Source organism: Cinclus cinclus, chromosome 1, assembly GCF_963662255.1.
Source record: "Cinclus cinclus chromosome 1, bCinCin1.1, whole genome shotgun sequence".
In the NCBI taxonomy this organism is placed as follows: Eukaryota; Metazoa; Chordata; class Aves; order Passeriformes; family Cinclidae; genus Cinclus; species Cinclus cinclus.
The window spans coordinates 110,070,515-110,084,912 of NC_085046.1; the positions used below are offsets into that span (position 1 = coordinate 110,070,515).

The 14,398-nt window shown below is 40.7% G+C and overlaps 1 protein-coding gene across 1 annotated transcript in view; it reads left to right on the forward strand.

The window, feature by feature from the left end:
* The first annotated feature begins 766 nt into the window (after positions 1-766).
* The window catches only part of MAPRE2 (microtubule associated protein RP/EB family member 2), an 87,373-nt gene continuing 73,741 nt past the window's right edge, over positions 767-14,398 (forward strand). The window contains exon 1 of the mRNA XM_062488774.1: positions 767-896. Within this exon, the coding sequence (XP_062344758.1) occupies positions 825-896 (72 nt within the window). The 5' untranslated portion in view covers positions 767-824. The remainder of the gene's footprint in view (positions 897-14,398) is intronic.

Below are 14,398 nucleotides of genomic sequence, written 5' to 3' on the forward strand. Positions count from 1 at the left end.
TGTGTTTGTGTTACACACCAAGGCAACATAAAACTCTGCAGACAATATTGCCTTAGTGGCAACATCCCAAAACATCACCCCATCCTCTTGAATTAGGCCTTGAGAGCAAAGAAAGTCAAAGAATTTTAAAGTATATAGTACTTAGAGGACAAAAGAACAGATTCTAATTCTTATTGGTGGTCCCTCCGTAGTGAAGGCATGTGTGTGATTTAATGAGTCATGCAAAAGGCTTTGATCTTGCATCACGTTCATTCTGTAAGTGATGAAAACAAGGGCCTTCACTGGTGGTGGAGGCTTGTCTTGAGGTGATGCAATAGGAAATTGCTGCATGTTCATAGATATTCTGTTTTTCAATATAATGTAATACCAATAAACACGCAAAGCAGATAGACTTCCCTCAGGTTGTTACAATACTGCTTTTAGAAAGCAAACAACTGGGTAAGTTCACCCACCAGATGTTTGCAGACCATATTGCAGGAACTGCAGATATGGGAGACAAATTAATTTTGTCTACATTTTCCCCAACAACTTGTGAAACTCTCAACTAATTACCTACTTTATAAAAAAACAAAAAACCAGAACAGCACATGGATAGTTGATAAAATTATTATATTGCTTCAGAGAAGTTTTATCCTTTTTTTTTTTTTTTTTTTTTTTTGGTATGGTGTCTAAATAGGATGAAAGGTGGAGCTAGTAATTTAGCCACACCCATAGTGAGGTTTATAAAGGGAGGTTATCTAAGGGAAGCTCTTTTCTACCAGTCTATGGCAACAAGCAGTTTCATTTAACTGGTTTTTATCTTAAAAAATAAGACTAATCCTACCATGTCAAGGCTTCTTAAAGGTTCCCATACTGGAGAAACTCCTCTAAATGAACCTCTGAGACATCAGGGTAAGGTAAGTCATGGAGTTGGCTTTACTACATTAATTCTTTTTTTACACCTAATACTTCTCTGTCAGAGAATGCAGTATTACTGTCATTTCAAAGGTTGTGTTTTCTCTGCCATTTGTGATTGAAGTTTTGTTCCCTATAACTTTGTAATCCTGTATCACTAAGTCAAATGGAGAAAAAACAGCCCCAAACCTGGAGAGGATGTTCTTTGTCATAAGGTAGTAATGCTTTCAAGACTGATGACTTTGAGGGCTAATTTACACCACCTGGCCACAACACTGAGGTTAATGTGGCTATTGTAATTGTGCTGCTGTTTGTCAGTCATGCCAATATTAACTTCTCAAGCACACAAATAAAAGATATGCTATGCTTTATTGCACAATTGCTGTGGCTTAGTCATGACTATTTGATACACCCAAAAATCTTGCTATAATTTTTGGTTTCTACTGTATCACAGTTTCCTTATATATATATGCACAGGATTGCTTATGAGTTACTCTGTTCAGCAGAGGCCTTGTGAGTGACAGTGGATGTCCCTCCATTAGATCAGGTGCTATAAAATTTGTTTGCTCTTGAACAGAAGTGTTCATGCTGGTACAATAATTCTGAGGACAGTTCTGTATCAGTATACAAAATGTCTGGGTGAAACCTTTCACAGTCTTTTACTGAAGCCAAATGCAGTTTATTAAAAAGTGGTCATAATAATGCAGGGTGTGTAGCATGGATGTGGCAAGCATAAAAAAATATCTCTCTCATTACACTGTTTACCTAACTCTGGGTTTATTACTGGTGTTGATGGTAAAGCAGAACTGTGAGGAGCTGGGGAGAGGGGGATGAACCTTAAAAGTACTTTTTAGGAGCTCCTTTTAGCCTTCTGGGAAACTGGAAGGAAGTGTGGATTAATTTCTTTGAAAACTTAATATGTAACCAGATACAAGTGTCTTAACTTTCTTCTCCAATTGCTTTATCTGTATGTAACTAGATCAGAGAAGAGTATTAAGTTTTCTTTTATAAGCCTTCAATATAGAAGAAGTCTCTAATATTTTTTGTTACTAGTTGCATCCAAAACATGGGAATATTTGAGGATCACTAGTCTACCAGTGTTCTGAGAACATTCTGGGATAAGTACCATGGGCTACAGAAATAACCAAAGTAAAGTTTTCCACAAAAGTGGTGCTCTTGATGGGTTCTTTCTTTCAAAACTGTGAATTAATGTTTTGGCAAAAGCTGACTGGTGGCCTCTTGGGCAAAATGTCATGATGCAACTTGGAGAGACTGTCACAGAATTTTGACTTTGTGTGGTTAGTAGACATGGGAAAATAAATGTATCTTACATTTGAATAGACACATTTTCCCCCTTGATAATGCTGTGGCATTTCTTTGGAGCTTCTGTTGTCAGTGTTAAACTTGTAGGACACTTAACTTGAGCAGTGTGGTCATTTCTGCTGCCTACCACATGTTTTCACTGATATGTAGCAAATTGTGGCTCTGCTGGATTGTGGTGAGAAGAGTCTTGTTTGACAGCATAGCATCTACTGCAAAGGATTTATCTCCCTTGGCTTTATCCGCTGCCATTCTTCCGGGAGGTTGACATGCTCCAGTTATGTTGTTCATTGCTAATTTTAAGTGCATTGCATTTATTTTAAGTAACTTCTGTTGATTAAACTGTTAAAAAATGCTTGCTGGTATCTCTTGCTGTACTAGTACAGTAGACTGGGGAGATGAAGGAGGAGGAAAATACTGTCAATACTGGCAGAGAGTCTTAGGTGTCTCTACTCTTGGATGCTTTTGGATGGGTTTTCTGGATCAGGGAGACAGCTGAAGGTTTTTCAAGTGGGTAATGCAGAATTACTTCCTATTCGACATCATTGCATAGCTTAACTTCTTTGTAAATTTGATCACTCCCCCAAGCAGGGATTAAAGTGACTTGTAATAATCATAGAATACTTATCTAGTATAATTCTGACACCTGCTATTCAACAGAAATTACTCAAGTGACTCTGACTGTCCTGTGGCTGATTAGTTATTTTATTTAATATATTTAGATAAATCTTCAAAAGGCTACTTTTGAGTCACCAAACTACAAGCCCTTGGGTGCCATCTTCCTTTTCTGATTGGATTTTTGGAGCCACTTATGTACTCAGTGTAGTAAGACTTCTTGTTGGTGAGCTGAGTAATGAAGAGACAGATGACCAATGGTGATCTCTTGTAACTTCTCTGAGGCAGTGTATGAAGACTGACACTGGCAGTGGCATTACCTTGACATGGTATTCCATTAGGCCCTTCACATTTCAAAACTTCTGCTGTCACAAGATTTAAGCAGAAAATTCAGAATATATTGGTGGATGCCAAAACTGAGTCTGGCTCTGGATTCTCCCTCCTTAATTCATGGATGGCAACACCAGCGTGTTCAGAGCCAGGCTGGAGGAGGGATGTGGGGCAGCTTGCAGGTTCTGCTGGGACAAGTGCATGGATAGTTCTGGAGAAGGGTCTGGGGTGGGAAGCTTGAGAGGGTCCTAAGGGAGGGCGTTGGTTCCCAGCAGGATGGGGAGGGCAGAGTGGAAGGGGAGAGGCCCTCTCACAACAGCAGTTTCCCACTCTGGGCACAGCCTTTAAACTTTGCTGGCCTTGCAGTCATCTCTTCCACTACCACCAAGAAAAGGGAGTTTTCTGACTCTTGGATGAGAATAGAAATGCATTTTTCTCTCCATTCCTGGGTCAACCAAAATCCATTTTACCTGTACTGCTGAGAAGACCCAAGCTGACCCTGCTCTGCTGGATGCCTTACTGCTTTATGGATTCCTCTGTTCAACTGTCATTTGTTTAAATTATGAGATCCTTAAATCAGAACGCTCTATGGATCTTAAAATAACTGCAGTTTCTTTAACACTATTTGTTGCCCGTAAGTAATGTATTTTTTCTCAGGGCAGTGCTGTCAGAAGACAGGGACAGTTGATTTTTGTTGCCCCAGTTTAGTTGCAACTTTCTGAGTTTAAACAGTAAATCTTGTAGACTTACAAATTTTTAGGTTTTGTGAACAAATACAAAGAAACTGAACATAGATGGGCAACAATATAGGCATATATTGCTGACATATAGGCAACAATTTCCAGCAGAAGGAAGAAGACTGAAATTCAACTCCTTTGTGTAAGCTGGAAGAGGAGTTGGAAAGGATGTGGTATACAATGAAAACTCTCCTTATATAACTGGGATCTAAATAATAAACTGAGAAATATAACTGCCAGCCAGATGCCACTTGGCCTGAAACAATGTTTTTGAGTTGTTGTTTGTAAAATGCTTGAAGGCCACATCAGGTAAATGATGTGCTTGGTATCTGTGTTTGACTTTAGGGTGATGTATTGTCTCTGCTGCAGCGAAAATCTTCCACTGGGATGCAGGGGCTACAGGCAACATGTGATCATGGTGGGAAACCAGATAGAGAAATCCTATGATGGGCTTGTCAGATGACAGGGAACTTATTCTGTAGCTGTGGAACAGACCAACAAGAAACGTTTGTCTGATGGATGGCAGTGATATCTCTCGTCTCCCTTTGAAAGGAGCACACAGCTACTGGTACAGTTCTGTCCATTAAAACAATGTAGCACAGAGGGATTGATGGTGCTTTGTTGCAGCATTCACTGTGTGCTACTGCAAGAAATTTGAAGTGCTGCCTTCTGATCTGTGACGGTGAAGGTCTTATTTCAGGTTTTATTGCTTTCAGTGATACATAGTAAATAATAAATAAAATGTCTGTTCTGCAGTAGCCTAACTGTACCCATTTAAACCCACTACATGGATTGGTGGTACAGGGTATAGGGCCAGCTGTGCAGTGTGGTGTTTATATGTGGTTTTTTTTCCTTGATGAAGCTCTCTACAACTTAAAATGGCAAGTAAAGATTTGTTCAGAATCATGTAGAATGTGAAACTGAAAGGCATTTCCGCTTTACTCGTAGCCCTAAGCATGTGTGCTGTTCCTGAAAGCTGCTGGAGAGCCCACTCGGGAGTTACCAGTGGGAGCTGGGTATCAGCCTGTGTGCTTGTAGGGTGCTGCAGCAGAGCCTGGGCTTCATGAGGGAACCACACACTCTTTTATATGAGCTTAAGTGAGGTGTTAGGGCCTTCCAACCCACAAAAATTATTTTATTAAAATGTTAAAATAAATGTGAGAAGAAAAAGGACTTACCAACAGACAAGAAATCTGGTAGGTGAGATTAAAGCTCTTGTGTAACATATACCTTCCATGCCCTATGTATTCTGTGCAGGAGGATCCTTCCCTCCTGTCTTTTCTAGTTGTCTAATTTTGTGACTTCTGAAGTTGAAGAAATTTTGTGCTCTCTCCACTTTATTTCCACTTGTTCTTGGGTTTGCCTTTTGGTTCAAGTCCCTGGCAGAAGCCCAGTTCTTTGCTCAGGCATCTCCCATTGTCCACTTGTGCATCACGTCGAACATGGAGGGGTTTCACCCCCAGCTCACCCCATGGAGTGCACTCATAGCACTTAAATAAATAGCTCTCTGTGTGTGTATAAACATAAAACCTCTTTGAGCTGGATTCTCTTGCCGTGCTACAGGATGCCTTTCTATCAAGCACAGACAGGGCCATTTCTCTAGGGTGGAGACTTACAAAACAGTGGCCTTATTCCAGTTAAAAAAAAAAAAAAGACTACAAAAGAAGCAGTAACTGTCCAGTTACAGCAGTCCAGTGTTCCTGGACTTACTGAGTTCTTAGTGTCAGAGAACTCTTAGGTTGGCTTGGACATCCTGTTTTACTGCATGGAGTAGTAGGAGAAGGAACACAGTACTTCAAACAAGAAAGGATGTAAGCATCTCTACTGGATAAGGAAAGCAGGAGTGTTCCTAGGATTAAAAATACTGCACTTCCCGGTGCAGCATCATGTCACCTGGTTAAAATTGGGACAAGTTCAGTTGTATTTTTTTCCTTACGTGTCTTGTATGTCAAAATATATTGATAATTTTCATATTCTGGAAATTAAATTTCAACATCAATTTGTCATCAAACAGGAGTAGAAAGGCTGAACCCTGACATCATGTCTTGGATTCAGCAGTTTCTCACAACCAACACGTCATGCCGAGGGAAAACAGAACAACGCTGAAGTGAAATGATGTGCTTGTGCTCTCCGACAGGCAAAAGGCATTTAGTTTGATAAGGTGCCAAACAGTGTCATTTGAGAGTGTTGTAAAGACTTCCAGCTGTCTTGTGTATGCTAAATAACTATCTGGGTGACTTGGAATTTATCCCTGTGAGTATTTCACCAGAAGTGACCTTGCCTGATCCGGTGACTTCAAGATCAAGTGCAGCTTGTTGCATTCTCCTAGTAATATTTTTGACCAAGGGTGCACTTTTTGGAGCATCCTGCCCACTGCAAAAGGATGGACTGTGTTTCCACAGCCAGGCTCTCCTCTCAGCTCCCTCCCTGCTTGCTGCAGGAGATGCTGCCCTACTCTGTTGACTCATGTTGAGGTGTGGCATGTTTTGACCAAGAATGCAAGAGCATAAGAGAGTTGCAGCAGAGTGCAGCAGACTCTGGGTTAGGCCCTGCAGGGAAATCAATCTTACGGGAAAATGTAGGTTGAATCTTGGATTTTTGCTACATGAGTTAATAAGCAAACTGACTACCAAAAAGGGATAAAAATTGGACTTGTACCACCAGCATGTATAAAACTGCTCACTGGCTTGGGAGAGACAGCCTGCCGGATGCTTCAGCCGCAGACACTATGCAGTTCCTCATTTGTTCCATGAGTTGCTACCTTGATTCACCTTGGGCATGTTCAGTTCAGTAATATCTTGTTATGGGGACTTTCAATAGCTGACTAATCTTGATGAAAACAGAAAGGCTTTGTGAAATGAGCTCATGACTGGGAAATAAGGACTGTGTTTTCACAAGTTTTATTTAGAGCCCCCCAAACGCATGTTCACCTTTTGTACATATATTTTATATCCAGCACTCTTTACTAAAGCAGTCATGCCTGGAAATATCTGATAGCTGCCATCTCAGGAGCCTTTGATTCAAAGAGTGTGAGTTTATGCAAGGCAGGAGATGTGCCAGTTGTTCTTTCAGGCTCAGCCTGAAGGACACTCTGGTCATTCCAAAGAAAAACAGCTACTGGGAGGCTGCTGCTACATCAAGTGCCACAGTTTGAAGAGAGCTTATCTACAACATTACCAGGGGCTGGATTCTCAAGGGCAGATTGCATGTGACTGAGAAGAAACAGTAGGACTTGTTATTCTGCACAGAATCTGCTGTACTGGCAGGTTTATGGAAGAAGAATACAAACAAAACTAAACCCTCTCAAACACCTAAACTGTCAGTTTTGCTAGTCTAAGCTAAAAGGCTTTGTCTTCTAAATGTTAAAAATTGGCACTTGTATAAATCTATAATGGAAATAGTGTGCATGTAAATGACAAATCAATCCGAAGTAGCTGTTTCTTCAGTTAAATAATGACTTTTCTGGATTGGTTTGGCGAGCAAACAAAAACCATAAGTGTCTGGGAAAGGCAGTGAGAGAAGTATCTACACTTAAATTGTGTATACTATTTAAATTAGTTTGGTGCTCTTCCAAATCAGTGCTTACACACAGTGTGCTGAAGGAAAAGCTTTGCAGAGCAGAAAGTTGTGGAAGTTTAAATCCAATGCGGTACTGTCAAATAACTTGAAAACTTCCTAATTAGCTTTTTTCCTAAAAAGCAGGTGGTGCATGCGTTCATGTTAGTGGGCTGGTCCACTGTGTTCTGTGGCTCTTGTCTGCAGAACAACATGAAGAACACAATAATTCATGTGAGCTTTGTACTGCAGCTTCTTGGAGGAAATACTGCCACTCAATAACGCAGCCCAAAAATTTCAGATATGGCAGAATTCAAATGCAGGTTATCCTTTCAGAACAAATCAACAATAACTTGAGGGAGTTGAGGTTTAGCAGATCATCTTTTGAACCCCCCTCCCATATGACTTGCTTTATTGTGTAGTGTCATGGAGCATTTAAATAAGGTAATGAGCTGTCACTCTTATCTCACAGACTGGAATATTTTTCCTTCAACTTCAAGTTGAAGGAAAAATTTGATCACAAGCTGTGATCAGATAGCAGATGCTATTGTAGCTGAAGGAATGAAAGATATTTTATGCAGTTTTCATATACAGTCCTGCCCTGAAGAACCCCTCCGTGGCATTTTTGAGTTTCCCTTAACAGGAAAACTTCCAGCTCTGCAAACATTCTAGATCCCAAAAAAACTCAGTTGGTTCTGTGCTCTCTGTCAAATATACAGGTTTGAAGTTTTAGCTCTAATTACTTGTTTGGGATCATCACAACAATGCAAGTATCCTCAAGTTTCAGTGTATTTTAGCTTTCCCATTTTGCAGGCAGGAGGCCCCCACTTTCTGACAGGCCTTTTGCAAGTGCAGGTTTATGATCCTTACTGAGAATATAGGTAGCTGTTATATTTGTCATGGAAGTTCTCTCATCTTAGTGATAAGAGGTACTGCACCTGGGTAGGTGCAAATCAGCCTTCACTGCTTTGAAACATGAATAAATACTAAGTTTTATTTCTGTGCCTACTCCCCCTAGAGATCTAGTCCTATGAAATCCCCCAGATTTTGTTACCTGTTCCAAGTGCAGCAATCATCTCCTGCTTTCAGTCAAAATATGTGTGGAAGAGTGTGAAGTGTTGGTGGGCTGTTCCTCCACCTTGTAGATGAGGAAGACTGAAATGTTGACTCAAAACATGAGATACTAAAGGGAATCTGCCCCTCAGCAGCTTGGAGAAGGCTTAAAACATGCTCCACCAGAGATTCGTGATCACTGGGCTGTGACTATGTCATTGGGACCCCCAGCCCACCTTTCTCCTCTGATTAAGTAGTGTAAAAGTTTAACACGGTCCTTTCAGCAGGAAAAGGAACACAGGGATGATTGTCACACTGTGGATCTATGGAAAAGTGGCTCTTGCATTCCACTGAGGAAAACTGGATGGTTGGGATTGTTTAGATGAAAAGAAGAGATTTCTTTGGCTTTTGGTTTATGGGAACACTTGGGATGATCTGTGCAGGACAAATGAGGTGATGCTACACCCTTCAATGTTCCATCAGCTGTCACATGAACACCTTATCTAATCAGAGGTTCACAGAACATTTCTACCAACTATAGCCTTAAAGCCTCATAGGTTTGTACAAACATAATTGATTGCAGGCAATCCAATCTGCTCACACAAGACAGGAGTCCAAGAACTCTTCCCTGCTTCACCAGTGCTGTAAAGAGCAAAACTTTCTGGTTTAGATTTATGTATTAAATATTATTTATTATAAATATATTTATATAGTATATATTTAGATTTCTAAGGACTGAAATAAAGATCAAGTTACAAGACTTGAGCTGCTTTAACAATTGCCACAGATACTGGAATCTGTCTTTACATCTTTGAGTCAATCCCACTTTTCTCTTCAGCAGTTCAAGGCATAGAAAGATGCCAGAACTGTTAAAAAGGCTGAAACGGCAGTTCATACCCTAAATAGGGCTCTCTTTCCTGGGTAAAGCAAGCAGGCAACAAGCAGCCTGCAGTGATGATACCTCTACATGGAATCACTGAATGATACTGCTTGAAAGGGATAATCTTGTCCACTCCTGTTGAAAGCTATCCCAAACAGACCAAGTTGCTCAGGAGCTTGTTGAGTTCTGAATGCCTCCAACATTCAGATTTTCCAGCGTCACTGGACCCAATGCTGAACCACTGTCATGATGAAAACACTTTACCTAACATGTAATCAGGATTTTCCCTGTTGAAACTTGCCTGTTGCCTCTTGCTGTGTCTGTGTGCCTTTGAGAAGATCCTGGCTCCATCTTCCCTACACCCTCCCCGTAAGTAGCTGAGGGCTCCAGTAATACATCCCCCACACACCTTAAACCTTCTCATGTTCAGGCTGGACAAACCCAACTCCCTCAGCCTCTCCTGTATCATACACTCCATCTCCTTAACTATCTTGGTATGGTAGACTGGGCTCCAGGGTGTCTGTCACTGGTTTGTGGCTCCCCAGTACATAGGTACTGCACTTTCGCAAGCCCTGAGCACAGTGATTACTGCCCTGGATCTGCAAGCCTGACCCGGTGTAGAGTTGTAGAGTTAGCCTCCTTTTCTGCAAGGACATTCTGCTAAGCATTTTTCAATTTGTAGTCCATCAAGACCACTCAGGTATTTTTTTTTTTGCCTCTGAAGTTTGTCTCCAGCAAGCTGGCACCCAGCAAGGTCATTCCTTCCCCGGGGCAAAAATTTGCATACTTGCTTTCCAGACCTGTTGTGCTCACCTCTGCCCTGGTCTGATATATTCACACGTAATGAATCTTGCACTGCTTTGGAGAGCTTTTTTACTTTTTTTAAGGAAGTTACTGAATTCTGTAATTTAGGAAAGACCACCAATTTGCAAATTTAGACAATTTGTAGGCAAAGTTGTCATAGTAAAGTACTAGATTAAAACAGAGGATTGGTAGGAGCATTTAATCCTCTCTGTCTAGCCACCTAAAGGATTTTTGCTGAATGTTCTCTGATGTGCTCAATTTTCTTCACTCTCTGTAAAGAGAGATCTGAAAAACTCATCCCACAATAATGAGGGATTCAGCCCATTTAACTCAGGCACCTGAACTGATCTACTTGCATTTTTTCTCAGGCATAAGTTACTTTTTGAATTAAAACATCTGTCTTTGAAACCAACTTGCTCTTCTAAATGTTTTCCTGGTGCTGAAGCTGGTACATTTAATATCCCTGAAGCAATTTTGAGAGTCCCCCAGACGCTGCATAACACTCCTGTGGAAGTTATCTTTGGACACTTCCTACTGTGCTTGTTCAGCAGGCTTGTTTTCAAAGAATGTCAGCTTGGGTAATTCAGCATATTATTATGCCATCAGGACTCCTCATGTTAACTTTGGGATTTGCTATTTAAAAGAACTTCAGAAAATGGCTCAAGTCAGAATACAAAAATACAAAGACAGGCTTTTTTTCTTTTTTTTCTTTTTTTTTTTTTTACTTTTGAATGTATATTTTAATGCTTTTCCATTGAACCTTCTTTTTAATACTAAGCTGATGATTAGTCTATAAGATCCAACTACAAAATGAAGCCCAAAATTGAGTATAAGAAATGATAAATCTGGAGTCTGGTGGTGAGTTTTCCTGGACCAGAGCAGCTGCTGCTAGCTGTATTCCATGTGTCTCTTACTCCCTCCATATTGAACAGGGGAAAGCTGATGTGTGTTCTGCCTTAGCTCTGTGTATTCCCTAGTCTTTAGACCATATCTGAGTAGTCTGTGTCTGCTTTCAAAGCTTGATATTCCATCCCACTCCGTGGAGTTATTCCCTATGCCTGTTGCTGGCCAGCAATACCAGTCAGTGAGACAGACCCTCTCCTCCCATTGGAGACATCCCAAGGGTTGATGGGGCCTTGATGAGTACTGTAAAAACCAGGAACTGTCTCAGATTTACTTTTCTAAATCTGAAAAAGAAAAAAAAAAAGGAATAAAAAACTGGTGACTTTGAAATTAGATCCCTTTTTGCTTCTGCTTCAGAGTGGATGAGATTCAGAGTTCTAGCAAAACTGCAGGGCAGCCCAGAAACATAAATAAGGAGCAAACAGTTAAGGCTGGAATGCCTTAAGGCATGATTATTGCCAAATTCCTCATAATGGGAAACCTTAGTCAGTGCTGGCTTTTCTTGCCTAACTATAAAACATGCATCATCACAGCATAACTTTGTTTATAAGGAAATATTAAAAAGAAATGTGTTAAATTATTCTAGTGCATGAAACTAAGCAGAAACGTGACCAACTCTAGTTGTTTTTAAACCAAGTGCTTTCGGTAAGATGATATAATGCCTACCAGAAAAAAACAAACAAACAATAAACCATAATACATGAGTACATACAGAAGTGCATCAGTAGCAAACTGCAGTCCAATGTGCAAACTGCAGACATGCACCACACAAAATTGGTGGTTGTGTTGGATGTAGAAGTCAAACAGACACTGGCACTGACACTGCCAAGTGGGATAGACTTCTAGTTGTGTGATAGAAATTGAAATGCAGATATCAATGTCTCTGAATTAAATCTTAAAGAAAAGGATGCCTCAAAAATTGAAGGCAGATTATTTTCTTCAAATGGAGTGAAGAGAATTTTTTTTTGAGAGATGTGGCAGTCTGTGGTGAGACATGGCAGTCTGCTGCTAAATGTAAAGAATGATAAATATACAGTCTCATCTGGTCATCCTATTAGGTCTGCCACCTACTGCTGGATATACTGGTTTGTCATTGCTTGTCAGGCAAAAAAAAGGGGTTGCCAAATCTGTCACACTAGCTAAGTAAAATCACTCAAACTGAGCTCTGTTACACCCTTTCCAAGTTGGAAGATAATTACTGCATCTCAGTGTTTCTCAGCAGGAAGCAGTGAAGGTATTTATTAATAGGAGGAGGACATGTAGGCTGCTGCAGAAATGTAAGCGTCACACTGCAGTTGGCTGGAGCTTTGAACCCAGAAGTGTCTGCAAATCACTTGGGTCATGGAAATTCCCCTTACAAGAAGTTGAGAGGGGACAGCAGAAATGACACAAATTGGTTTACTGCTCTATAGGAAGAAAAATCTAAGGGCTTCCCAAATACAGTAGAAGTCTTCCTGAGAAAGGATGCATGTTCTTTCCTACAGAGCTGCTAAATAGGACAGGCTTGGATTTACTTTATATGTAAATGACCAAAAAAAGTTTGTTTGCTTTGTAAATGAGAGGGAGGGAGCAGTCTTATAAGAAATCTCTAGGGCCTTTTTTGTGCTAGTAGATGACTTGAAATCAGAGCACTCTCTTAGAGAACTTCAGAAGAGAAGTAGGGCCACTGGGACAAATCCGTGTTTGGGATGGGAAGAACAAAAGAGGTGAGAAGTGCTCGATATCAGCATCTCTGGGACTGCCTTCCTTGTACTCTGGGTCAGTCGAGGTTTCTTGTAGATTTGAAGCTGGAGATAGTATTAAACTCAGCTGTTTCTTGACTTCTTTGCTTTGTGCCTTTTCTGTAGTGCCGCAGAGCTGAGCCCTGAGTAGATGCAGAGGAATTACTCAGGAACAGTGAGACAGCATAGGGCTGGGCTGTTAGTTACCAGCAAGTTGAGAAATCTGCCAAACTGTGAAGTAGATGGGGGTTTTTGTTTTGGTTTTTGTGATTCATGCACAGCTCATAAAAACAGTCGTTCTTTCCTTTGACACTGGAAGCCGTAAAATTAATGTTTCTATTCATCTTTTCAACAGAAAAGCATATGTAAATAGTGATATACATGGTTTTCTGATTTACACTCTGAGTTTGTCCATTCCTGTAATTTGTCAAGCTATTCTTCACTCAGTAAATGCCTGGATAGCAGCCACATGGGGTTGCTTGAATTCTTTCAGTTGCTAAAAATAAGTTGGTTTTGAAGTTTTTTTTCTGCAACTGCTGAGGATATTTGAGGCAATAATCAGTGACTGTCAGCCTATATTACAAATTGTTTTCATGCAACATCGCATTTCCAGTCTTTGGCAGGGGGAAGAAAACAGATCTGTGCAGTATGGAAGAAAGCATCCCGTACACAGAGAGACAGTAGCAGAAGACAGGGCTCAGTGCCCACAGGGAAAATACAGTTTCTAGAGACAATGGGCTAGAAGGCATTTGATTGAAATCACTTTAATTACATTCTGTCCCAACTTTTCTTCCTTGGTCCTTCAAACTAACAGCTATGGCTACTACTTTTCATATTATGATTTTAGGATTTGCTTCTAGATGCTGTTGTTCCTTGTTTACTACAGTTTCTCTGATGTGCTTTCTTCTTCCATTGGCTTTGCTTTCTACTTGTGTTTTCATATCCCTCTTTCCTAATTCTTGTTTTGTTTGGGGTTTTTTTTGTGTGTTTTTTTTTTGGGGGGTGTGCTTTTTTTGGTCAATATTCATTCAAACAAAATTCAATGCTTTACAGCATCACAATGGACACTATTATAGAAGCCCCTTCTGCATCAGTTTATGTCAATAGGTTCAGCATTGTGGATGCAGGTATTAGCTAGTGTGCACAGGGAGAAAAAAATAAATTCTGGGAGAGAACAAGTGAAATCCTCTTGAGACCAGGTAAGCCCTGGAGAGCAGCACTCCTGCTGAATCCACTGGACACCCCAAGATCCCATAAACTCTGAACTGAAAAAGTTTGCCAAACCTGTCTGAGGCCTCCACTAGGACTCATTAGTATCAGCCAGGATATGTAACCCAGCAGCATCTGAAAAAGTGGCAAATGTAGGCTACAGAGCCACGTACACAGCTGTGAAGGAAGGGAAGGGACCCCTGAAGGACTCTCTGGAAGCCAGTGTTCCACTAGTCTGACCCCCCCACCTGGATTTCACTTCCCAACTGCAGCTGTAGCAGGATGATAAAAGGGGTTGTGGGATGGGAAGAACTGAATGCACTATGTGAACAGTCATTGGCTACTAATAAAAGCTACTCAGTTCCATTAATAACTAC